The 26,730-nt window shown below is 48.0% G+C and overlaps 1 protein-coding gene across 1 annotated transcript; it reads left to right on the top strand.

Moving 5' to 3' along the window:
- LOC149354692 (tubulin beta-1 chain-like) lies at positions 1-24,923 on the top strand. The gene is made up of 7 exons (XM_089577540.1): positions 1-328; positions 12,866-12,974; positions 17,724-17,834; positions 22,193-22,437; positions 22,591-22,790; positions 24,091-24,524; positions 24,681-24,923. Exons 1-7 carry the CDS (start codon positions 272-274, stop codon positions 24,839-24,841), a joined length of 1,317 nt encoding a protein of 438 aa, XP_089433666.1. The 5' UTR covers positions 1-271; the 3' UTR covers positions 24,842-24,923.
- The last annotated feature ends 1,807 nt before the right edge of the window (positions 24,924-26,730 follow it).

The following is a 26,730-nucleotide window of genomic DNA, read 5'->3' as shown; positions in this document are numbered from 1 at the left end:
TCGACAGCGGCAACTGAGCGTTCTTTTTCAAAACTCACGACTGCGCATAGCTCGACGGAAACAAGCGGTCGCCCGTTTTAAGCACCAATAAATTTCCACGCGTGCACGCAGCAACGCGGACGAGGAAAAAGAGGTGATTCGCCGCGAGGAACGCTGTGCCATCTTTATTTCAGGCCAACCAAGCAACGACCGCTGTGCTGTGTTGTGCCCCTGCGTGTTACATTCTAGTCCTCTACTCTGCGCCTACAGCCGACCTCCGGGCCTGTGCAACATGCGTGAAATTGTGAGTGTGATGGTAGGCCGGTGCGGAAATACCATCGGATCGAAGGTGAGCCACCGCTTCACGGCGTGGATTATTTTGTCGCTTAAGCGCATGCTGATTTCTTCCGTACCCAGTTGTGTGCCGGTTTTTTTTGTGTTCTTATGGGGTTGCGTCCTCCACGCCATCTTTTAGAGTACCGTTGCAGGCTGCGGGCATAAGTGTTGAGCTCATCAAGTCGCCGATTTCGGTAATGCCAGTTCACCTCTCATTATCAGCGCTTCCTCAGAGCGAGAACCCATGCTCACATGAGATCGTGCACATGCAGGGACTCCGGAACCGCCCCCCAACAGGGGGGGGGGGGGGGGGGGGGCAGCGCCCCCCCTGCATCTTTCCCGATAGCTGATGCGGTTCGCCTGATCGGCGGTGCTCGCCGCTTCGGTCTAAGCACATAGACGTACCAAACATAGACTTATTCCGGTTGTTGCATGGGGCTTGCCTGCGACATCCCACCGCTGTCGCACGCTAGCCCCAAGGGTAGCGTTGACCTGGCGGTCCGGTGTCCCGCGGAGAGCATCGGCAGGTTCCGGCAAAGAACGATGGCATCGTCTAACAAGAACAAGGTTTAATACTGCATCTCGTACGGACGGCAAGAGAAGCTGGCCCCAGAGAGAAATCTGACCCGCCCACACAGCAGCTGTCTCGACGGCGACCTAGCGGTGGGAGCATCCTTCAGAGGGAAAGGAGGAATATTCCGAAGACGCGCACGTGTCGAACCACCGGTCATGTTCATGGCAAGCGTCGCTGCCTCAGACCCAGCGGCGCCGTGATCCGGATCCACCCGGCCCGGGTCGAACACTCTCCCCGAGCGCCGTGCTCTCACAAGCGTTTGCACACACGCACGCACGCACACACACGACGACACGTGGCAAGTGGATCCATGATCTGTCTAGACATGATTCCCGAGACGGCTCTGGGCGGCAGACGGCCGAGCGAATTGTCCGTTGCTCGGGATGATACTCCTACATCTACTGCAGCCGCGTTGATCTCGCACAGCGGTGGCGAAACGTAACGCGGTCTACTTGCACGTCTCTCATCCCTTCAGTGTATTTTAAGGCGAAAGCCTTTAATGCCTCATACTGTCGTCAGCAGCCGTGTCGGCAGCCGTGTCCACGTTTTAACGGGTGTCCACCGAGATATGCGAGACAGTTACTGTGTAATTTCCTTTCCTCAAATACAATTTTCAGTTTTTTTCATTACGGCCCCTCTTTCTCTTCTTTCACTCCCACTTCCTCCCTTCCTGTACGGTGCGGTTCGGGTGTCCACCGAGATGACAGAGAATTACTGCACCATTTCCTTTCCTCGAAAAGCGTTGTGTTCAAAGGGGAAGGCATCGCGCCGAACGGGTGGTGGCGTTCCTCCCTTCCTGTACTGTGCGGTTCGGGTGTCCACCGAGATGACAGAGAATTACTGCTCCGTTTCCTTTCCTCAAAAAGCGTTGCGTTCAAAGGGCAAGGCATCGCGCCGAACGGGTGGTGGCGCTCCGTGGACTGCCTGGAAGCGCTACAACACGCTGTCGCGTTCCACTCCTAAAGGCGAAACTTAAGCGTCATTAATTAGCAGTTAATTAGTATTTAGTTATTAATCAGTAATTAATCACTGATTAGCAGTGTCTTTAATTCGTCTTCAATTATGTGTGACGTCATCCAGTTGTGACGTCACCAGTGTCACATAGGCAAAGTGGTGCGGAAAACGCTTTCGCCTCTACGGACTTTAGACAGTCAAAGTGCCCTCTGAATTTTTTTTAATAACTGCAGAATTACATGTCGTTGCCTCGGAAGATAGCTTTGTACAGTCTTTGTCAAAAGTTTAGAGCCCAAGGGTTCACTTCCAAGCTTTATACTGGGACTCCAGGAGCATTCACGGAAGTCCCACCTATTGCAGGAGGAAGTACCAGAAATCTTCTCGTGTCCAGGAAATTTGGAGCGCTAGAGATCCATTAAGAACGACACAGTGTGGCTCAAAAGAAAACCCCCTGGGCTCCAAACTTTTGACAAAGGCTATACCTAGTGTCTACTTTCATGTCTACTTGCATGAATATATCAGTTCACATTTGCTCCAGTGCGAGCGCGAATTCGGAAATGTCAAAAATGTTTTTTCGCAGCTTTCGAATCCGTTTACTCACTTGTGCGGTCTGCGCAGGTTTCAGTAATTATGAAATTTCCAACCATTTTTAAAGTGTATATACCAATGTAGAATAAGCGAGGATGCAATTACGTAAAATTGAAACGGCTACAATGGATTAAAACATTAATAATTAATAAGAATAAGAAGTGTCCAGCAGTCAAAAGGATGCAGCTAGCACAGGACCGGGTTAATTGGAGGAATATGAGAGCGGCCTTCGCCCTCTAGTGGGTCTAGTCCGGCTGATGATGACGATGATGAAATAAAGACGATACTTGCCGCCTCCTCCCCACTCCCAAAAACGTTCCGGAGTCACTGTGCAGACGTGACTTTGACTGTTGCGTTCCGACATTTTAATGGCTGTTTCTACTGTTCGAGCTTTTTTGACATTCTTTTACTGTCCTTAACTTCTGTCGCAGCCATTATCTAAATGTTGGCATCGGAGCAGATTTTATCCAGGTATTCGATATTGGCGGCGGCATGCGTGGCATATGTACGAAATTATACGTCACACATATTAGACACGCGGCACGCTAGAAAGGGGTCAATTAAATTCGGCCAATTCCACCCCTTCACTGTCCTTCTAGCTTAAATTCAATCAATTATTCGAGCCGCCGTGGTGACTCAGTGGTTACGGCGCTCGGCTGCTGACCCGAAAGACGCGGGTTCGATCTCGGCCGCGGCAGTCGCATTTCGATGGAAGCAAAATGCTAGAGGCCCGTGTACTGTGAAACGTCAGTGCACGTTAAAGAACCCCAAGCGGTCGAAATTATCCGAATCCTCCACAACGGCGTCTCTAATGGCCTGAGTCGCCTTGAGGCGTTAAACCCCGTAAGCCAACCAACCAATAAATTATTCGTGCAGAACTGACACTTCAGGCACAGTCCCGGTGCAGAGCACATATCTGAGTTAACCTACGCTCATTCAAAGCCTTGAGCAGTCCACAGCTTGTTTGATAATGATGCACCACTGTCTGCTTCTTCTGTGCAGATGGCTGCATCGTCATCTGATTAACGATTACAGAGGGGCAGCGGTTGTCACTTTTTCCCAGCGCACGTCTCTGTCTGGGTCACTAGCATAACAAGCGTATTCAAAGAAGCGCACTCCTTATTCTCCTGTGGTTTCATACTCTGCGAGTATTTTTCGTGAAGCATGGCTGCTTATTAACACTGACAAAGTATGAGTGGCCAGTTGGTCAGATGTATTGCTTTGAACGAATAGCGTAGCGTTGAGACAGCGCCGAAGAGGAGGTAGCGCCCGTCCTGTTCTTGCCTTTTGTGTGTGCTGTCTCAACGCTATGTTCTTCGTTCATACATAGCAATATCCGTGACTGAGCTATTCCTGATTGATCTAACACGTTTTAAGTTCTCCTGGTGCGAAAGGGATGTAAAGCAAGGCGTGGCGCCTTTGTAGCTATCTGCAGACACTGCAAACCATTGGTCTCTATTATCACATATGACTTGGAGATCATTTGGGTATCTGTGCAGCTAATTAACTCACTGCCAAGTAATATTAGGGGCTTGTTATCGGGCTCGTTATTCGTCATCCAAACTTCTCTCCGAGCTTCATAACGCCATGTTATCGCAGCGACGCGTTACCCGTCGTCGCCCGCACTTTTACCCTGCGGCTTTAATTTTCGTGGAATTTATTCTTTCTTGCCCGCAAATCCTACTAATTTCAAATCTTCCACTTGCCAAAAAGTCAAAAATTTATGGTCAGGCTTCAACTTTACGCAAATTTTTACACACACTACATGAAAAACACACTATCGCAAACATACTTGATGTGGTTCTCATTTCTAGCCCTAAATTATACTCACCAGGTTTAAGTGGCTATCTTGCACTCAATTTCTATATATATATATATATATATATATATATAAAAGAAGCCAACAGCCACAGAAACCAAGGGGCACAGGGAATTTTTTTTTTAAATTAATTTATTTATTTTGTGGTATTGATCAATTTAGAATATTACTGAACATGTCATCGCTTAAAGCTAATTGATTAGAAAAGCAGAAGAAAAAACAGCCACTGCCGCCGGTGGGATCCGAACCCACGACCTCCGAATTACGCGTCCGGTGCTCTACCTCTGAGCTACGGCGACGGCTGTCAAATCTTCTGCTTTCGGGGGTATTTATGTTTACAAGTAACCTAACCTTGAGAGTGTTCATCAGCGCCACCCACGTTCATAAGCGGCGGACGTAGAACGTCCTGAGTAACCGTAGGTAGTGACGTAGAACGTCATCGAACGGAGAGGGTGGAAGCTGCGTGAGAACCCTCTTATGCTTCCTATGGAGTCAAGGCTGCCAGAACCGAGGCCCTCGCTAAGCAATTAAGCAAACAAGGGAAGGGGAATGAGGGGCTCGTTATAAATATGAAAGAAGCCAACAGCCACAGAAACCAAGGGGCACAGGGAATTTTTTTTTTAATTAATTTATTTATTTTGTGGTATTGATCAATTTAGAATATTACTGAACATGTCATCGCTTAAAGCTAATTGATTAGAAAAGCAGAAGAAAAAACAACCACTGCCGCCGGTGGGATCCGAACCCACGACCTCCGAATTACGCGTCCGGTGCTCTACCTCTGAGCTACGGCGACGGCTGTCAAATCTTCTGCTTTCGGGGGTATTTATGTTTACAAGTAACCTAACCTTGAGAGTGTTCATCAGCGCCACCCACGTTCATAAGCGGCGGACGTAGAACGTCCTGAGTAACCGTAGGTAGTGACGTAGAACGTCATCGAACGGAGAGGGTGGAAGCTGCGTGAGAACCCTCTTATGCTTCCTATGGAGTCAAGGCTGCCAGAACCGAGGCCCTCGCTAAGCAATTAAGCAAACAAGGGAAGGGGAATGAGGGGCTCGTTATAAATATGAAAGAAGCCAACAGCCACAGAAACCAAGGGGCACAGGGAATTTTTTTTTAATTTATTTATTTTGTGGTATTGATCAATTTAGAATATTACTGAACATGTCATCGCTTAAAGCTAATTGATTAGAAAAGCAGAAGAAAAAACAACCACTGCCGCCGGTGGGATCCGAACCCACGACCTCCGAATTACGCGTCCGGTGCTCTACCTCTGAGCTACGGCGACGGCTGTCAAATCTTCTGCTTTCGGGGGTATTTATGTTTACAAGTAACCTAACCTTGAGAGTGTTCATCAGCGCCACCCACGTTCATAAGCGGCGGACGTAGAACGTCCTGAGTAACCGCAGGTAGTGACGTAGAACGTCATCGAACGGAGAGGGTGGAAGCTGCGTGAGAACCCTCTTATGCTTCCTATGGAGTCAAGGCTGCCAGAACCGAGGCCCTCGCTAAGCAATTAAGCAAACAAGGGAAGGGGAATGAGGGGCTCGTTATAAATATGAAAGAAGCCAACAGCCACAGAAACCAAGGGGCACAGGGAATTTTTTTTTAAATTAATTTATTTATTTTGTGGTATTGATCAATTTAGAATATTACTGAACATGTCATCGCTTAAAGCTAATTGATTAGAAAAGCAGAAGAAAAAACAACCACTGCCGCCGGTGGGATCCGAACCCACGACCTCCGAATTACGCGTCCGGTGCTCTACCTCTGAGCTACGGCGACGGCTGTCAAATCTTCTGCTTTCGGGGGTATTTATGTTTACAAGTAACCTAACCTTGAGAGTGTTCATCAGCGCCACCCACGTTCATAAGCGGCGGACGTAGAACGTCCTGAGTAACCGCAGGTAGTGACGTAGAACGTCATCGAACGGAGAGGGTGGAAGCTGCGTGAGAACCCTCTTATGCTTCCTATGGAGTCAAGGCTGCCAGAACCGAGGCCCTCGCTAAGCAATTAAGCAAACAAGGGAAGGGGAATGAGGGGCTCGTTATAAATATGAAAGAAGCCAACAGCCACAGAAACCAAGGGGCACAGGGAATTTTTTTTTAATTAATTTATTTATTTTGTGGTATTGATCAATTTAGAATATTACTGAACATGTCATCGCTTAAAGCTAATTGATTAGAAAAGCAGAAGAAAAAACAACCACTGCCGCCGGTGGGATCCGAACCCACGACCTCCGAATTACGCATCCGGTGCTCTACCTCTGAGCTACGGCGACGGCTGTCAAATCTTCTGCTTTCGGGGGTATTTATGTTTACAAGTAACCTAACCTTGAGAGTGTTCATCAGCGCCACCCACGTTCATAAGCGGCGGACGTAGAACGTCCTGAGTAACCGCAGGTAGTGACGTAGTACGTCATCGAACGGAGAGGGTGGAAGCTGCGTGAGAACCCTCTTATGCTTCCTATGGAGTCAAGGCTGCCAGAACCGAGGCCCTCGCTAAGCAATTAAGCAAACAAGGGAAGGGGAATGAGGGGCTCGTTATAAATATGAAAGAAGCCAACAGCCACAGAAACCAAGGGGCACAGGGAATTTTTTTTTTAATTAATTTATTTATTTTGTGGTATTGATCAATTTAGAATATTACTGAACATGTCATCGCTTAAAGCTAATCGGATCCCACCGGCGGCAGTGGTTGTTTTTTCTTCTGCTTTTCTAATCAATTAGCTTTAAGCGATGACATGTTCAGTAATATTCTAAATTGATCAATACCACAAAATAAATAAATTAATTAAAAAAAATACCCTGTGCCCCTTGGTTTCTGTGGCTGTTGGCTTCTTTCATATTTATAACGAGCCCCTCATTCCCCTTCCCTTGTTTGCTTAATTGCTTAGCGAGGGCCTCGGTTCTGGCAGCCTTGACTCCATAGGAAGCATAAGAGGGTTCTCACGCAGCTTCCACCCTCTCCGTTCGATGACGTTCTACGTCACTACCTGCGGTTACTTAGGACGTTCTACGTCCGCCGCTTATGAACGTGGGTGGCGCTGATGAATACTCTCAAGGTTAGGTTACTTGTAAACATAAATACCCCCGAAAGCAGAAGATTTGACAGCCGTCGCCGTAGCTCAGAGGTAGAGCACCGGACGCGTAATTCGGAGGTCGTGGGTTCGGATCCCACCGGCGGCAGTGGTTTTTTTCTTCTGCTTTTCTAATCAATTAGCTTTAAGCGATGACATGTTCAGTAATATTCTAAATTGATCAATACCACACAATAAATAAAATAATTTAAAAAAAAAAATTCCCTGTGCCCCTTGGTTTCTGTGGCTGTTGGCTTCTTTCATATTTATAACGAGCCCCTCATTCCCCTTCCCTTGTTTGCTATATATATATATATATATATATATATATATATATATATATATATATATATATATATATATATATATATATATATATATATATATATCCAGACAGAAGCCAGTTAAGAAAACTAAAACTGCGCAATTATGATCATGCAGGTTTTAACCAAATCTGCAACGAGTTTGGGCTTTCTGACAGCGTTTTAGAAAGCTTTGAGCCGCTGAAGCTAACCGAACATTATTAAAGCATGTGATCAAGGAACCCGTACAGGCCCCGAAATGTTGTTTCCTATTCCTTCAAGAATTTGGCCAGTGTATGTTTACTATTTCCGCAATGTTCGCTCCTCGCCAGATGGTATTCCGTCAAAGCCTAGACTATATTAAAGCGTAAAGTAAGCGAGTTTGCTAACCATTTTACACCAGGCTGAGAAATCTCATATAATCTAAAAACACCATGATATAACTGTATACCTATACACGCCTATCGAACTGAACGAAAGACTCATACCGGCAGCTGAAACGTTACACAGTCGGTGTCACTGGTCATTATATCCCGCTGCAGATGACGCTTACATCATTTCAGCTCTTTAATGTTCACAAACGTTTCAACGCATTTCTGGATATGTTTTAAAAAATCGAAGAGAAGGTTTTTAATCCGGTAAACACGTCTACATTTTTCTAGCAAATCTAATCATGAGCCAATTCCTGACAACCAAAGGTCATCAGTATTAAACGATGTGCGCTCCAGCTATTTTACAGTAATATTGACGCCCGCGCTCGGGCAGCCGAAAACGCTTATGAAGAAGAGAAGGAAGTGTGTGTGTGGAAGTGTTCTGGTAGCGCACGTCCTGGGCTACGCCGCTGTTGACTCTCGGCTGGTTATTACCAACGTGACAATATTATGAGCTGAATTGGCAACTTGTCAATCGCATGCTTGCTTGCCGATGTATCCTGTTGTGGCGAACACGGCAGGAGTCTCTAAAATTATTAGCATTGTCTTTTTTACCCGCCAGCATCGCCAGCATTAGCACAAAGCTTTAAAAAGCACTAGAATATATTCCTCGGTTATTGATAATTGTAATTTAGCAGTCCTTTGATAATGTTACGATGCCGGCCAACTGTAAGATATGTAATATGGCACCAGTACATAAATTAGGAAATAAGCCCTCACCTCATACGTATCGCACTATTTCAATCGCCAGCATTCTTTGTGAGATTATCTATAGCATGTACTATTTGAAATGTTTTAATTTTTTCAGAATACCTCTCTTTTTGATAACGCGCACCATGGTTACGAACAACCTCTGTTCCACTGCAGATTCATCTTTTTAGACTTCGTCAAGGCTTTCGACAACGCCTGTCACCGGCTTTTGTCATTTCTTCAGTGCTCTTTAAGAGGACGTCAGCTGTTCGTAACCCGATATTGGCAGTAACTTTTATTTAAACCTCTTTCTTAACGATGTCCCGCAAGACATCGTCCTTGGACCTTCACTTTCTTTAATATTCATTAACTGCGTGACGTCATCCGTTTTTATTTCAGACGATTGTGTTGGTTTCCGCGAAATAACAGCAGGCGCTGACACATGCGCAATTCCAACTGGTATTAACAATATCTCCTCCTGGAGCCGCTCATGGCTAATGATGCTAAACGTTAAGAAACGTAATTTCATGCGCATATATCGAATGACTACCAATTTACCAGCAAAGCACCTCGGCAGTATCGCTCTCGACCAAGACAGCTCACGCGCCATACAGCACATACGGCGTGCCCCCTACGCTCCGCCAATTGCATGAAACAACACTGAGCCTTTCAGACTTCTTCAGAATGCGTTTTGCGATGCGCTCGTGAATGCGTTCTCCATTTCCTTAGGCCAGCGCGCCGAACAAAGATTGGTAGTGATCTTGGTCGTACCTTTGACACCATAGGCCAGTATGCAAATTCATGAGGAAATTTGTTTGAATAAACACACAAATATTCCACTAGGGTTGGTCAGGGACCCCTCTAGTGTGCTCAGAAATTGATGCTGTGCAATTCTTTGTTTTGCGCTAACGAGTGCGGTGCGTTTCAGTCACTGGCGCAAGGGCTTACGAGAGATACGTGTGCTTGCTGCGCGCTATTTCCGCTTGTGGTCGCTTCCTCGCTCGGCCGTTGCTGCGTTTACGTTATCGTTCAAATATCCCCGCCTGTACTCCATGTCGCTCAGTGGAGTGGAAGCTTCGAGCGCGAGACGATGGCTTCCACAGGTGTGGTCTTCTCACCTACTCTCGAGCGAGCCGCACAGGTCCGGAAAGTTCAGTCTCGCGCTCGTACGATCCACCCCGAAGCCAAGAGTAGTGAGATGGAGCATAGCCAATTCATGCTGCCACTTCTCTAACATGAATGCCAGAGCAGTTGAACCTGAATGGGAAGCGTGTGCTGCCGTATTTTACTATCGACGAACGCAGCCCGACGCGCGCATTGCGAACTCAAGTTTCCACGTTCTTTTTCAGGGTTTTGTACTTGTCGGTGCTTTTGCATATGCGTCAACGTCTTTCGTTCTGTAATTTCGTTGCATCACATGGCTGTAGCAGCATGTGACTGCGCTTTAACCACGAATACGCCTATATGAGAGTGAAATAATTGCCGACGATTACGTTACTTCCTAATGCGGTTTCAGCTTTTCAATAGATTGAGGCAAAGAATTCGACGATGATGACGGTAAGCATCTGCTTCGACGCGACGCACCTGTGGATTCTGGCGGCGACGGCGCCGGGCCTCTGCTCTGGCAGCTCATTTAGCAGCAGTGGCAGGCGAAGGACTTCCACCGGTTACCTCGCTCATGGCTCAGAAATAACGCTCAGAGAATAAACTGTTTATATAGGCAGGCGGTGCGCAGTGGCTATGCGTTTCGGCTCGGGCGGTGCATATGTCGAGATCCTCTGCCACCGATCCGGCGCTCTGACTGCTGCCGCACAGGGGTTGCATTAGAGGAGGAGCGAAGAGAGCAATTAAGTTATCGGGAGGTCGCCGGAGATGACGCCAGGAGCGCGCGCTACTAGAGATGCCCCGGCTGCGGAGCTGGTTACGGCGATGGAGACGCCACGAAACGCAGGAAGGGGTGCCAAAGAGGGCGCTCTGAAAGGGAGTAAACACTCCCTTTTATAAAAAGGAGTGCGCTAGAGGACAGCTCACTCTCTCTTCTTTACTCCTTTCTGTTTAGAGTGAACGCCTCTTTCGCGTTTTCTGGTCAGTTTTAAAGCAGCTAGCAAGGTGGATTATTTCCACGGATAGAGCAATATGTTCTTCGTCAGGGACCCACATTTCAAACATATAGCAGCCCGTTACATCACATCGCGTTGCGCTTTTATGGTAACTTCTTGTTTTTATTAGATAGTTGCGCAATTCCTTCATAGCTTAGGAATCAGAGTGTCGATGAGTCTTATGCAGAAATACTGGAACTTATCTATAACAGCTGCACAGCCACCATAGGCGTCCATATTTGCCGGGACTCAGCTATTGGGACGAAACGTGGAGGCTATAATGAAAAAAGTTCACCTTAAAATGACGACGCAGCAACCCACAGAAAGGAAAACGATAGGTGTAGCGTTAAGGGACAGGAAGAGGGCAGAGTGGGTCGGAAAACAAAACGCGGATTAATGACATCCTAGTCAAAATCGGGAACAATTGGTCTTGGTCAGGGCATATAACGCGAATGCAAGTACCCAATGGTCGTTAAGGATAAAGGACTGGATACCAAGTGAAGACCAGGGTAGTAGAAAGTTAGGTGTGCGGATGAGATAAGTTTGCGGGGATACGGTGGTCGCAGTTGGCATAGGACAGGGTTAATTGGAAAGATATGGGAGAGACCATATCGTCCTGCAGTGGGTGTAGTCGGGCTGGTGATGATCATGAGGAGGAGTAGGCGCTCGAACAGCCTGTTCTTGCGCTGTTGACAGGTGGCGTTGCAGTATGATAAATTAACACGCTTCCGAATAAGGATAAAAAAGGGAAACGAAAGGCGCAGTATCCGTATCGATCTCAATGGACACCTGAACCGCGCCGTAGGGGAAGCGGTGAAGAATGAAGTGAAAGAAAGAACTGGGAAAGGAACGTTGCAGTTAGTTGGCCTCCTGATGACTTTCGACCACCCGAAGTTCTGAACCATGGACTGACATCACACAGCCTACGAGCATTTCTGCATACACTGCGGTTGTATCACGTGCGCATAATTTCTGTCTCTTGATGAATGGAATGGCAGCGCAGAAAAGCATTACTGATTGTGTACAGCTAACTCTCGCATTCAGCAGCAACCTACAAGCGTATGTTTGAGGTGCACACCTGGCTGCTTAACGTGCGGAATTGTGGCACCACGAAATGAGAGACAGAAGCGAAACGCACTGCTGGCCTACATACTAGCTGCAGCGGTCCCACGCGTGAAACAATGACCTCAAATTGTCGCCCGTATAGAACAAGCTGCCTCAAGTTTTCTTGATTCGCAGAGCGCTTTCCACAATGTCTGAAATAGGACAGGCAGCAGCGAAGATGCAACGAGACCACTGTGCGACATGATATAGAGGGCTGTTGCATGTCGGCAGCCTAGCACCCGAGTTGAAAATACCATGATAGATGCTTTCAAGCTGATCAGAAAACGCACAGCAGGCATTTGTCATCTCGTTCTGATAATTGTCGGCACCATCTAATGCGGCAAACGATGAGGATGGTAAGCGCTCAGAGATTAAGCAATGCGATGTACCAAATGCGGAAAGCGCATAGAAATTGTCATCTGCAAAGCATGCAAAACGGCATGCAAAGCATGCAAAGCATGCAAAGCATGCAGCGCTGTGTGTGTCTTTTCTATCTGTGTCCCTGTCTTTCGCGCTGTTTTAAAGAAATCATGGTTCACCAACTAGCCTGCACGTCTACACTTGTATGCAAAACGGGCTGCGGACGCTTTTAGTAAACCAAGACCAGACATGCTCACCGGTGAAGTTCGTCTCTTATTGAATTCGTGTTGACAAGCGCTCACCACGAGCTCACTGAGATATCGATATCCGGGCTACGACGTAAACGAGCCCTCCGCGACCTAGCTAGCGAGCGACCAGGTGCAGAAGCATCGCGCAATAAATCGAAAGTGTCAGAAGTCGGATGATTTTTTCTCAAACGTACTAAAATTACTCAAAAGCGTATCACCTGATTTCTCACTGAACTTGCGATCGTTGTTGTCACTATTCGATGTGGCACCATGCAAATTTACGAAATCTTTTTTGCTTGCAGTTTTGGGGAGTGATATCACAGGAGCACGGCATTGACTCCGTGGGGACCTACCACGGAGACTCAGACCTGCAGCTGGAACGACTGAATGTTTACTACGACGAATCAGCCGGTATTTGCGTTTCGCCGTATACATCGCTAACTTCAGCGTACAGTTGTTACATGTTAGGTGCTTGCACTCTTGAAATATGCTGTGACCCCAAGCGAAGCATCATTTAGCGACGCGTTGTGTTCTTTGCTGCTTAATAAGACATTGTTCCCGCATAGTCCGTACACAATTTCGCAACAGTCGCAAAGACACTTGCGGTTTCCATGGCTGCACCGGCCGCGTCTTTCATTGCGACTGTTGCGAACGCTTGTTCGGGTTGTTCCCGACGACCGTAAGTTTTCAGGAGACGACACTGTAACTCGTGCGGAAAAGACAGGAGTTAACCACGGTTTTGCTAACCACTTTTGTGGGTCGTTTTTGTGCTTACATTGTGCTGCTTGCATGTTGCTTGCGTTTGGGCGCTAAGCAGACAGTATGCAACCTAAAGTCGTCGCCCCACTAGTTGAAAGCTGCAACTCGTTTGTAATGCAGTAACCAGGTATGTCGCCGTGACATTTCTGTGAGATCCATGGGACTGCATTTAACTTAGGTGGGGCCACGCTTTTCATATCGTGCTGGTAGTCGTTGGCGCCGTGGGTGCTGCCGGCGAAAGCAGCTTAAGCAATATTGCGCCTTAGTCAGCGGCTCACATGGTGCATCGGCTTGTTCAAAGGTGCAGGGCTGGGGCCGAATTACGAATTGCTCTCAATCCAAAAACGCTCTCATTTGCCCTGTTCCTATGTTAGTCGGCCGTGACCGGTGGCCATATTCATTTTTCGCGTCACCGGCTGACATTGTAACCGTGCCACAACTGTTGATCTTGGTCACCTAATTATGCGAGCAGATTGAGAGTATTTTTTTAGAACAAAAAAAGTGGTCTCAAACCGCTTGAGAGTGAAAATGGCTGTTTACATCGCCGCATACGTGGGTGGCCGCGCGAGCAACGGTGTATGAGGGTGCATGAAGGTGGTTTTGACGTGCGGGACGAGTTCTTTCGACGTTTCGACATAGGAAGGCGACCTCACAATGGTTGTGCGACGAACTCGCCGTTGAACTGGGAGGTGTGCGGGTGAGTGCGCTGCCAGTAAAGCAGCAAGTGCTGTGCGCGCTGCGCTTCTTCGCCGCCGGTGGGTTTCAAACGTCGGCAAATGAAGCAAACGTCCGCATAGCCCAACCGACTGTGAGCAAGTGTTTGCGGCGGATTGTGGAGAGCACTGTCTACGTTAACTCGCAGAAGGTGCGCGCTTTCCGGCGAGATCCCCAAGACAAGGCGGCGGCGAAGGAGGGCTTCCTTCGCTTTCGCCATTTTCGCCACCGCCAACTTTCGCCACCGCAGTATCCCCGGCTGCGTCGTGTGTGTCGATGGCACACACATCACCATCAAATGAACATCATCCGAATGGAACGGTAGCAACACCAACACGACCATCAAATGCTTAGCCCAAAGCGGGCGGCATCAGTTGGTTATGAGTGATTGCTCCCACAGTGACCGGGCGTGCCGGCTCATTTCCCGCATCGAGATCTCAAACTCTCGCAGCAGCACCGGTCTGCTCGCGTATGTCGGCAGTTTCTGCAATCTTATGATTCATAGTCGCCTGGTATTTTCTAAATAAAAATGAATAGAACGACGCATCACCCTTAGAGCACATTTGCCATCGATAGCAGGCGCCGACCGAGAACACAGGCTAGGCGGGTTCACACTGGCGAGTCGCGGAGGTCGCGCGACAGGTTTAAATCGATTTGTTATGCTCCCCACCCCCTATACAAGTGCTTCGGAAAACGTAACTAATTGACCGAAATCGGTCGCGCGACGTTTGCGACTCGCCAGTGTGAACCCGCCTTAAGGCCGGTTCACATGCAAGCGACTGAGCGATTGAGCGGCGCGTCGCAGCGAAAATTTCCAACTTGTTGAAACCTCGCCGCTCGTCGCAGCGACGACTCAAAACAGGTTTTTCCGCCGCGGCGACAGGATTCGCTAGCATTTTCGCTGGCATGTGAAACAGGCTTTAAGCGGGACCCGAATGGAGCGTTTTACCGGGCGATTCGTCGGCGTCGACGACACCGGAGCGTTTTTTTGCCGCCGGAGATGACGTTTTTGCCAAATCGTCGGCTTCTGCTGAAACAGAAAAAAACGCCGACGCCGTGCGGACGCCGGGTGAGGGCAGCGACAGAGGACCAATGAGAGCCGGAGCGGGCGTCACGTGATTCTGGACGGAGCCACGCCAGCCGAGAGAGACGCGCCCGCGAGCTTGAGCTTGAGATAGCACTGTAACTTGACCCACAAAACTGCGTTGCGCTTCCCAGAAAGACGTGTGTTTTGCGCTCCGAGAATACCAAGGCTTGGGTTTTGGGTTTCTCGGCCGAAACGGCCGAGCAGCATGTTATCTTTCGGAGGAGTTGCTTTTAGCTGGCCGTGCCGTAGCGTCCCTCAGGTATGGTGGCTAGAAGGGGTCACCATACCTCAGGGGCACGCGTAAACGGTAGCGCCATCTAGTGACAAGACGCCAAAGCACATCAACGCTGTGTTGAAGAAATTTTCATCCATAATTACTGATAAGTAGGGTGCGTGCATTGCGAGCCTTTTTTCGTTCCAAGAAGAAAAACTGCAAATAGATCAAAATGCAATAAGTGACTAAGAACTAGAAAACTGCTTCGCCAGATGTCGTTCCTGGGAGGTAAACACACTGCATTTAGTTAGGTCTAAGAGCTTGAAAATCGCCAAATTATCAGAAAAACAGGGGCTAGTTATCGCTTATACCTCTAAGCATGGGCGAGCTGAGCGAAATAAAAGCGAACCGCTACCATTTGAGCGAGCTATCGTGTCGAAGAATCCAGCGGTGACATGTATTTATTCCGAAGCGGGAGAGCAGGGCGCCACCATCTTGTCAACGTGCCCGTAGCGCGCGCTGCTGACCATGCGGGTGTGAATTCAACGCCGGGGCGGGGGTCGGGCGCGAGACGCGATTTCGAGTGTAAAAAACGTTCCATGCGGGCCACGCTTTAAAGGTTTCCTTCTTCGATTTTCGAGCCGAGCTTGCTAATTGATCTCGGGAGACCCGTAGCAACCACTGCCTTCGAACAGATTTTTCCGCGCACTTAAGACGTCCGCACAGTACCTTGATTCTAGACGATGTATAAAAAAAAGGACAGCCATGTAATCACCTTTTTTTTTTCTGGCTGCCATGTTCACGATGGATGAATGTGTGTGTGGATGGATAAGGCTGAATCCTTCGAATCGGGCGGCAGCTCACGCCACCTAGTCGACACTTTTCCAGCGTCAGCGTACCCTCGCGGCAGCAAAAGGGACTGAAGAACAATTTTGATTGCAAAACTGAGGATTCTTCTTGTTTTGCTTCATCATGTTGAGTTTGAAACATAGTTTGTTAGCAAAATAAAACATTGTTCATTTTATTCAAGGCGTGTTTACAGCGAAACGTTAGCCTACGGACCCTTGTCGTGCAAATAAATGCTTCCGGTGCGGACTCCTGCTACTAGCCACCGCAACCTTGCTACTAATTGGTTGATTTCGCGGTCAGCGTCTCGCGGTGTCGTTATTTTGACGTCATGCTCTCCCAATTCAGAGCGATATTGAGAGCGACTCGTAATTCGGCCGCTGGTGTACAGAGAATGAGCTCTAAGACTTGCCCCGCACCTTCAAAAGATCTTTGATTATTATTTCACGATGCCTGAACACATTTTTCCTTCTGCATTACGTAAAATGACCGGGAGCAGTCAACAGATCGCGTTTCCCAGCAGGTGCAGGGCCGATGGAAAGAAACGCGAACAGAGCGGAGCCTAGGCGCTCCACTTGTGGCATTTCTTTTCATCACTCTTTTAACTCAGTGATAGCAAAAAGACGGTAGAGTCGTCCGTGATGCATTCTGGGACTACTGTAACCTCTTTCTCTTACCGCTCAGGTAAAAGCGCGACGAAAGGAAATTCGAACAGCGGAGGGCGTAGGCGCCGCGTTGTTCGCGTTTCTTTCCATCGCGATAGTACGAGACGAATGACTACCACCTCCTCGAAGCGCCACACGGCAGAATGAGCGATAGTAACTCGTTTACTACACCAAATTCGTCTTCAGCTTTTCGTGAAAGTCTGTTGGCATTGGTTCAGAAATGATAGCTTCACTCCGCTAGGTAAAGCCGGATATCACCGTGTGTGCAACATGGCCTTCGGGAGAGCTGTGGGGACTCTGGTCTGACGTCACGGTAGGCCCTAGCAAGTGGTGCCCAGAGAGCAACCTAAGAGGCAGGTGGGTCACCCCGGTCACGTGACCTTGCTGCGTCATCACAAGCTGCTCACCGGATAGTGAGCAAACTGCCCATCGTGGCAGGTAGCAGTTAAATTAATGACACGGGAAGAGCAACCTGGGCCGCGCAAAGCCCACTGCTCGAAGCACCTGCCATCGCAGGGCAGTGGCGCATCGCTTAACCGCTGCACCACTGCGCCAGGAGTGGTACGAGGACTCCCAGCGATCTACGAATGTAGAGTGGAGAATAGTCCTCTGCATACATGGAAAGCAACTCATTAACGCTATCGCGTCATACCTTTAAGGCGGAGCTTAAGTGCCCCCTCCAATTTTATTTGCTTTACTTTGTTGCTTTCCTAACTCCTGCCATCTATTCATTTTGCTTGTTCCACTATTTGCTGGTTTTTGTCTCATTTGCACGTATAGGCCTTCGTAAAAAAATGCCTGTCGGGTGATGAGAAATCAGTGAAAAACATGCAGCGTCGTTTCTGTAACTCAATGCAATCTTCTTTTTGTTCCAGGAGGTCGATACATCCCGCGAGCAATCCTTACTGACCTCGATCCGTACACTTTTGACTCAGTGCGTCGCAGTACGTTTGGCGAGCTTTTTCGCCCAGACAGCTTTGTGGGTGGTAAGCAGAGGCTAATCACTGAAGAGATATATATGTTTTTGAACCATTGGTGTTTTTCTTTACCTGGCCTCAGCAGGTTAGGCAGGTTCTCATGGAATGTTTTGAAAGTGCTATTTCAGTATTTTAATAGCCAAATAAGGCTCCACTACACAAATTTATTATATAGTTTTCGTTTGTTGAGAGCACAGAGTGGGATATGGTAATGCTATTAGCCTCACTTGGTCACCACAGTTGATATATTTCTTCTTAATTATTTGAGAAACCAAGACTGCGGAACCGACGGCGTCATCACTCAGCAGCGACTTATGCGAATGTGCAGACGCCTGATGTTTTTGAACACTGAAAGTATCGCGAACTTTCGCAGTTATGTTAAAGGTTACAGTAAACCTGCACTGATGTTTTCTGTTTCGGTGACAGTAAAGTCACTGGAACTCTGAAAGTACCGTAGGTGTTTTCGCCTTGCCGCCGCGCCGCCTATTGGCCAGTTGCGATCACGTGATTAGGCGCCGCCATAGATGGTCCACTCGCTCTAGGAGCCGACGGGGCGCAGTGGTTCCGAGGTGGTTGGGCGGCGTGTTTTGCGAAGTAGCACGTTCATTATCGCGTCTGTCTGTCTGTCTGTCTGTCTGTCTGTCTGTCTGTCTGTCTGTCTGTCTGTCTGTCTGTCTGTCTGTCTGTCTGTCTGTCTGTCTGTCTGTCTGTCTGTCTGTCTGTCTGTCTGTCTGTCTGTCTGTCTGTCTGTCTGTCTGTCTGTCTGTCTGTCTGTCTGTCTGTCTCTGTCTGTCTCTGTCTGTCTCTGTCTGTCTCTGTCTGTCTGTCTGTCTGTCTGTCTGTCTGTCTGTCTGTCTGTCTGTCTGTCTGTCTGTCTGTCTGTCTGTCTGTCTGTCTGTCTGTCTGTCTGTCTGTCTGTCTGTCTGTCTGTCTGTCTGTCTGTGCATGTGCATGTGCATGTGCATGTGCATGTGCATGTGCATGTGCATGTGCATGTGCATGTGCACGTGCACGTGCACGTGCACGTGTGCGCGCGCGTGGCCGTGCCTCTATCTGAGCGTATGTCTGCGTGCGTGTGCGTGTCTCTGTGCGCGCGTGTGTCTGTGTACGTGCGTGTGACTGTGCTTGCGTGTGTCTGTGTACGTGTGTGTCTGTGTACGCGTGTGTCTGTGTACGTGTGTGTCTGTGTACGCGTGTGTCTGTGTACGCGTGTGTCTGCGGGCGTATCTGTGTGCGCGCTTTTCTTTGTGCAGCGCGTGCGTCTGTGTGCGTGCGTGTGCGTGTCTCTGTGCTTCGTGTGTCTGTGTTTGTGTGAGTGTGAGAGCTATAATTGTCTTCGGAGACGTTGCTTTACGAGATTTTTTTTCCCTGCTGGTCATCGATATTGGCTAATGAGGCCTAAATAATAAATAATAAAATTGCGTCCCGAAGTGACACGCTAGCTATGAGGGGTGCCGAAGTGGAGCGCAGTGGGGGAATTAATGCCACCTGGAGTTATTTAACGCGTACTTACATCGCACTGCACACGGGAGTTTTTGTATTTCGCCTCCATCGAAATACAACCACAGCGCGTCCGCATGCTATCTGGCCGCACAGTTAGAGCCTTGGTCCCCTTGTCGGCCTTGGGGTCCTCCAACTACCTCCCACAAGCCTCCGACCGGCGACTGACCACACGGGGGGAAGAACAGGCGGCAGGAAACACTAAGCGTAAAGGGAACGTTTTCTACGCATCAGCCTTCCAAGTGAACCGATTTGCTAAACGTTTTGTTATATCCCGTTGGTATGTACGCAGCCTGCCGCCTTTAAAGTTTTCCGGGTCCCCTAAACATGCATTTGCAAGCTTCTCAGGGAAGCGATAGGACAAGCCTGCTTCTTGCGTTGTTAGCGCTCACTCGTGGGCTCAAGAATTCTAGAGGGTGCGCAGCTGTCGTGCGACGCTTTCAAGGTTTTTGAAACCTTCAGGTTTGGTTTTGAAACCTTCAGGTTGGAAACCAAACCACGAAACCTTCACCTCATCTAAGCTCTCAATCATGAATGCTTTCATTGGTTAATTTTTGCGCAAATCCGATGAACAAGCCGGCCGCAAGAGAGACTTTCTTCACCTAGCAGACGACGCGCTCGCCGCGCTGGACCACCTCTGTCAACAACACATTAACGTTGCCCGCGCGCGGCCCGCTGGTTGCGGTACTTTCAGAGTTCCAGTATAGAGGCTAGAAGGTAAACTTTCTAGCCTCTATAGTTCCAGTAACTTTAGGTGACAGCGCCTTAACCCACAGCCTGGCGAGAGGAGCAAGCACTTTTTGGCGCACTCGTAGTGCGTTTTCACGTCACCTGCCGGCGCTTGTATACGTTTGAGCTTCTGCGCTCTGTCGAAGCCACACGTGGCGGCCTTCACCTAAGTGGGCTACGTAGAAACTACCTAGGCAAGGAATGTGATCAGCCAAATACTGCCTCTGATCATTCAGTATATAGTCACGCTTTTGTAGCGACCCAAAGGCCTTACGGCAGCAGTTTTTAGTTGCGCAGTGAAATAACCTCAGCACCGCCTGGGCACTGCAGGTTGCCTATAAATTATTGCCACGCGGACGGCAAGCCGATTGATACGATAGGAGACTGATGGCGATAACACTGTAGCGCGGCAACTTGTGCGCGACAAGATCGGCTTAACTAAGGAGACTATTTAAGGGGGCTCTGAAACACCTTCCGAGGAGAGCACAACAATGCACTCAGTGCGTTGTTGCATTTTGTTGTCATTAACTCCTCAGCCGAATAATACGCTTCTGCACGCAGCAGAGAACCCATAGTCACACAAGAAAGTTGGCGAGCCCTTCCCGGCAACATTTTCATGCGTGCAGCCACCTCCGGCACACCGCTCCCGCTTATACCAGTTCACAGATGACTACTGGTTAGATTCTTTCAGACGTTAGGAAGGTACCATGGCCGCGGCCAACATGCAGCGCTGCTCCGGCGGGTCTGGAAGCTCCGCCCCCGGTGATGGGGTCGGCGGAGGAGCGCTGACCTTTAAGCCTGCAAAAAGGGACAAGAGGAGAGAGAAAAGCGCGTATACGCTAAAATTCAGATTTTGACTACAGATAACTCTGCTTCTGCAAAGCGCATCAAAAAAGTTGTTGCTGGAGATATTCGTGAAGCGGCATCCTTTAACATCCCAGGAATGCCGCAACTTTGTTAGAGCCCCTTTCAGAGCCCCTTTAATGGGGCGTTTCCCAGCCTGCAAAGAAATGCATGAAGGAACGAGCGACAGCCAAGGCTGTTCATATTCTCCTGCTAGAAACTGTGGACGTTCCGGGGTGAGCGTCGCCCTCATTCGCCGGTAGGCGCAGAGCGGCCGCGTTTTTAGGCGCTGCGAGATATTTGAATAAACTAGCGCGAGCACTCCACACTCTGCTCATATCGTTGTAATCTGTATCTTAACACAGAGTTACCATAGCACAACAAAATTAAGCATTGTAAGAGAAGTGCAACAAAATTGGAGTGCATTGTTGGCAAAACGAACAAAGAGAGTTCAGGACACGGACTATGAGTGGCATCTTGCGGTACAATGCGTGGGGCCCCAACGCTTCCACGCCGCCTCGTGACGCCCAACGACAAAGGGTATTATTGCTGTTACTTCCCGGCTGAGCGTAGATAGTCCAGCAAGTATTTGTAAGTAGCTCCATTCTTCCATTCAAGTCGTTGTAAAGCTCTTTCCACATTACTGTTGTTCAGCCGCCTTGGTGGCTCAGTGGTTATGGTGCTCGATTGCTGACCCGAAAGACGCCGGTTCGATCGATCCCGGCCGCGGCGGCTGAATTTCAATGGAGGCGAAATTCTAGAGGCCCGTGTACTGTGCGATGTGAGTGCATGTTAAAGAACCCCAGGCGGTCGAAATTTCCGGAGCCCTTCACTACGGCATCTCTCATGGCCTGAGTCGCTTTGGGACGCTAAACGCCATAAACCAACCATTGCTGTTGTTCACGAGCTTCGTCTCTGTGACAATAAAAATGACTAAACTAGCTCTGTAAGCCACAGATGGAAGGCAGGCAGGTGGGACTGTCGACAACACAAAACAAAATGGACAAGTAAATTAACGAGGGCCGAGTGGGAGCCTCAACTCGCTAGCCAACGTTTCGACAAGAGGACAGATGAGTCTTATCGTCAAAACGTTGGCTAGCAGGCTGAGACTGTCAGCTATGTTGCTTAATATCTATAGCCACACTATATGTTGCCTTAAGACACCATCAGCCCGCTCAAGTACATCTGTGTCTGCTGTGCAGCACCTTTGGTGCAGTGCATTTCTTTTTAATTTATTTCAGTATTGAATTGACTAAATATTCTTGGAACATCTGTACTATTTTCGACTGCTTTAGGTCAGTGCACCGCGGGCAAGAACTATGCCGTCGGCCACTACAATGAGGGCGCCCAGCTGGCGGACGTGGTGATGGAGGTCATACGGAAGGAGGCTGAGTGCTGTGAATGCCTGCAGGGTTTCCAACTCACCCACTCCATTGGCGGTGGCACTGGATCTGGCATGGGCACCCTGCTCCTCTCTAAGATTCGAGAAGAGTATCCTGATCGCATTACCAACACATTCAGTGTCTTCCCATCACTTGAGGTTTGTGACATCAAATATGACCAGTTTCCTATCTTCCGTTGCACTTAAACCATGCAATTTCTGTTTTCTTTTTTTCTTTTTCAAGTATTTGATAGCTTTGCTCTGCTTTTAGCGTGCACCTACTTTTCATGGTCTTTCTGTATCTTTTCCTAGAACTCAGATTCAGTCATGCAGCCCTATAATGCCACTCTTTCCTTGCACGATCTGGTGGAAAATGCGGATGAAACCTTCTGCATTGACAACAAGGCGCTCTTCGACATTTGCTTCCGGAAAACCAAGCCGGCAGCTCCCACCTTCAAAAATCGCAACCAGTTAGCTTCGTTAACGATGTCGGGAGTCACCACATGCCTTAGGTGAGTGTTCGGTCTATATATTTTGAGCAAAGCAAACAGGAGTCGGTCGCCCAAAAGTTAGGTTACAGTTTTCGTAGCGACGCAGAGCAGTGGAAACTTTTTATGGGAAAGCCGAAGCAGCTTCTGTAGGCTTAAAAGCCTCGAGGTTTTGAGATTTAATGTCAGCCCTTCACCACAGTTCTTGTATATGATATTCAGTGAAACATTCTCATATAATTTAAGCATGCGATAATAACATTTATTTTTAATTTATTTTCAGTTTGCCGCAACTAAAAGCGCATATTTTTCCCCTAGGAATTATATCTGAATCGAAGGGTGGAAGAGATGCACCATTTCCAATAGCTCATGAGCATTTGTAGCCGTATGGCTGCGCTCGGGTGGATGTCAATGAGTAATTACTCCCTTATTACAAATCTACTCCACCTTAGGGGATTCCCCTAAACATTTGACCAACACTGTTCCCACTTCGAGTTATTGATCAATTCGCTCTCGCCCTACCATAAGCTAGCCGTCCCGGTTAGCTCAGTTGGCAGAGCGACTGCTCCGGTGAAGCGGTGGTCCCGGGTTCGAACCCCGGACCAGGACGAATTTTTCTTTAACTACGAAGTTTCTGAGAAAGCTGTATAGCTTTCCTTTGTAGCCGTATGGCTGCGCTCGGGTAGATGTCAATGAGTAATTACTCCCTTATTACAAATCTACTCCACCTTGGGGGATTCCCCTAAACATTTGACCAGTTTTGAGGCTTTCAGTCCTACATACCACAGCATACCTTTGTATTCTACAGAGTCACTGAAGTCCTTTGCTGGATTCGTTTTACTCTTGGGTTTAACTGTGCTCAAGCGCTGCTGAGGAAAGTCACCTTTGTAAATACGTCTGACAGCATGTGAAGGTTTATGTCCCTCTGAAGAAGTGAAGAACAAAGGAATTCTGTATCTGGAAGAAGCTTTGATTTTGTTCTGTGTTTTTCAATGTCGGCGGCAACTTCTTCCTCTTGATAAATGAGAGGTCTTTCGGCATTCCGGAACTTTTTATTTGTTTGAAAGAATCTGAAGGCGAATTTACCGTGTTTTTCAATTCACTATTCAGAAATTGCACAGTTATGAAAACTATCGTAGGTTGTATAAAGACGCTGAAAATAGTCACTTCCCGCGACCAGTTTTAAAAGCTCCCTTACTGCATATCCTTCAGCATCGTGATGGCAGGTAACACATAGCTATGTCCCCCAAGCGATCTGAGCAAGTTACTTCTACCGTTGTAAATTTGCGTTTACATTTGTGAGAGCTCCTCATTTATTTTTCAGGTTTCCTGGGCAGCTGAATGCTGACCTTTGCAAATTGGCCGTCAACATGGTACCCTTCCCACGACTGCACTTCTTCATACCTGGCCTTGCCCCTCTGAATTCCTCAAACAGCCAGCCGCACAACGCATCTGTTCCGGAGCTGTCACAACAGATGTTTAATGCCGAGAACATGATGGCTGCCTGCAATCCCCTCCATGGCCGCTACTTAGCAGTAGCTGCTATGTTCAGAGGTCGCATGAGCGCACATGAAATTAATGAGCACATGCTGAAGGTCCAGCACGAGAACTCCAGTTACATTGCAGAATGGATCCCCAACAATGTGAAGACTTCTCTCTGTGACATCCCACTCTGTGGCCTCGAGACGTCTGCTAGTTTTATTGGAAACAGCACCGCCATTCAGGAAGTGTTCAAGCGTTTCCGAGACAAGTTCTCTGGTCAGTATTTTGACTGTTTTGAAACTGCTGCCTTAAAGCACGTGTTTTCATTGTATCGTTCATTCGTGTCCGTTTTCTGGAAGATAGTATAAGTCGTACCAGTGACTCATGTTGTAACAGAGTTAGCATGCTTGCTTATGACTATTTTTTGCGCAGCCATGTTCCGCCGAAAGGTCTCCCTGCACTGGTACACCGAACTAGGTGTGGCTCAAGAGGACTTCATCGAGGCAGAGGAAAATATGACTCTCTTGAATGCTGAATACCAGGAGCATCATGAAGCTAGAGCTAGTGAAGACGGAGACGCGGGAGAGGCCTAATTTTTTCTAAGTGCCTGCACATTCATGGTCGTTTTTTTTTCTGTCGTCATATTTTCATTAAAGTTCGAGAGGTTCCTGCCAATTCGTCCTTTTCTTTGGTAGCGTTCAACATTCCCAGGTATACGAGGCAGAGACAAGCACGCACCGCTAAGCCTAGCGACCTACAGCAAGAGCAGTTCTCCCATTGCAGCTCTGTGAATAAACAAATAACGGAGAAGGTTTACACACAGTATTTAGCTTCCCTCTAATCTCTCAAATCTTCCGCAGACTAAAGAAAGGGTGGCCTGGATGCTTCACCGAGAAGTGGTTTCCAAAAATATTCAAAGTTTAAACAACGGGAGTCTAAGGAAGCAGTCGAATTTGAGCCGTTTCAGGAGACAAAAACATGATTCCCGAAGAATCTACAGCTCCAATCGCTTTTTGCCAGCAGCCACTTTACAGCACAGGGTCTGATCGTGCTCTCTATTGGTCAGGGGCGTCTGACAGAAAAGAAAAGGAAAGTTCAACATTCACATTTTCACAACACGCTTATCCAAGCTCGCGCATTAAGTTATAATCCATTTGTACACTCGCATCATACATACTATTTCGTTGCCGAGTGCTCTAATGCTGCTACATGCAGATGAAAATCTACCCCCTGTCGCCGTACCTTTTTGAAGCGTGAGCAGCATCTATTAAGGCTTTAGGGGGTTCTTCTGGGACATACCAGTGAGGCACTGAAGCAGTACGTGTCACTCCACAGCGAGAGGAGGCAACATGTTCTAAAAGAAGATCGATGCATAGAAATTGGTGTGATAAGTGTGCAGATGGGCTGAGAACTGTTACACGTGATGCGTGGTCATGAAAGAATGTCATGTGACGTTACTAAACCGGAAGTGCCGACGGGAAGGGACTTCACCGAATCGGAAGCGTTCCGACAGCGCCTCTATTATGACGCCGCTCGAAGTACCCAACGGGGCCAAGGGCCGAGCTAACGCTGGTTGACGCACTGAGCCGCGAAGCTTAGCTCTGCCAATTTTTGTACCAAAAATACAGCCGCTAGCTAGTTCCTTCAATGACCGCGAGAGTCAGTGTGCTCTGCGTTCACGCGATATTTCGGTTTCATTTTACTTTCAGCTCGCTTTCCTTTCATGAATAGGCGTACGTGCTCTTTCTACCGTTAGGTTAGAACACAATGGAAGACCTGGTGCCTCTTCTTGACCTACTAAGCAACATGAGAATGGAATGGTGATAGAAAGCATCGGTATATACATCAGATTCGCATTTACATATAGCTTTGTTCTTCTTCCTTTTAAATTTTCCCCTGTAAGCCTAGAAGAATGGATAGGAAGTTTGCAACTGTTGTTTAAAATATATGTATACGTTACAAGTGCGAACGGTTTTAGCACTAAATGCATATGCTTTCTAGACGAACTTTCTTGCTATGTTTCATAAAGCACTTTTTCATTACTAGATAAGAATGTTCTCATGTTTATGTTATCCATTTCTAACTTAAATTTGGAAAAATGAGCCAGTGAATGCTTAGTTCAGTGCATGCACACGTGTTCAGCATTGCCTTGACAACGGTGAAGACACCGCCTAAGCACTTTGAAGAATTGCGTGGGTGAGGAGCTACCAGCCTTCTCATCGCCTAGTAGGTCACCCTTTCTGGCCGGTATTTCTCTTATGGTCCTACGTGCAATGCAGACTTCATTTTTAATGGGCAGCGCATTTAAATTTTTATTGCTCATCGTTGCTGAGGATCAACAGCTGAGGTATTTTACTCGCATACTACACAATAATTGACCTTTTTATTGTCATCTGCTGTAAGACAGGGACGTTTAAACTTTATAACATAAAAACTAATTACTGCACTCACTTCTTTTTCTAAAAGGACGCACTCAAAGGGG

Source organism: Amblyomma mixtum, chromosome 3 (genome assembly GCF_055824585.1).
Source record: "Amblyomma mixtum isolate Tamu chromosome 3, ASM5582458v1, whole genome shotgun sequence".
NCBI classification, from domain to species: Eukaryota; Metazoa; Arthropoda; class Arachnida; order Ixodida; family Ixodidae; genus Amblyomma; species Amblyomma mixtum.
Note: the sequence above shows the minus strand (reverse complement) of the source record. Positions and strands in the feature narration are given on the sequence as shown.

What these genes read in the sequence shown, in the direction of transcription:
- LOC149354692 (XM_089577540.1), top strand. Translation starts at nt 272, where the DNA reads ATGCGTGAAATTGTGAGTGTGATGGTAGGCCGGTGCGGAAATACCATC. An exon ending in TTACTACGACGAATCAGCCG is followed by an intron (nt 12,975 to 17,723) that starts GTATTTGCGTTT and finishes TTTTTGTTCCAG; the next exon opens with GAGGTCGATACATCCCGCGA. An exon ending in CCCAGACAGCTTTGTGGGTG is followed by an intron (nt 17,835 to 22,192) that starts GTAAGCAGAGGC and finishes CGACTGCTTTAG; the next exon opens with GTCAGTGCACCGCGGGCAAG.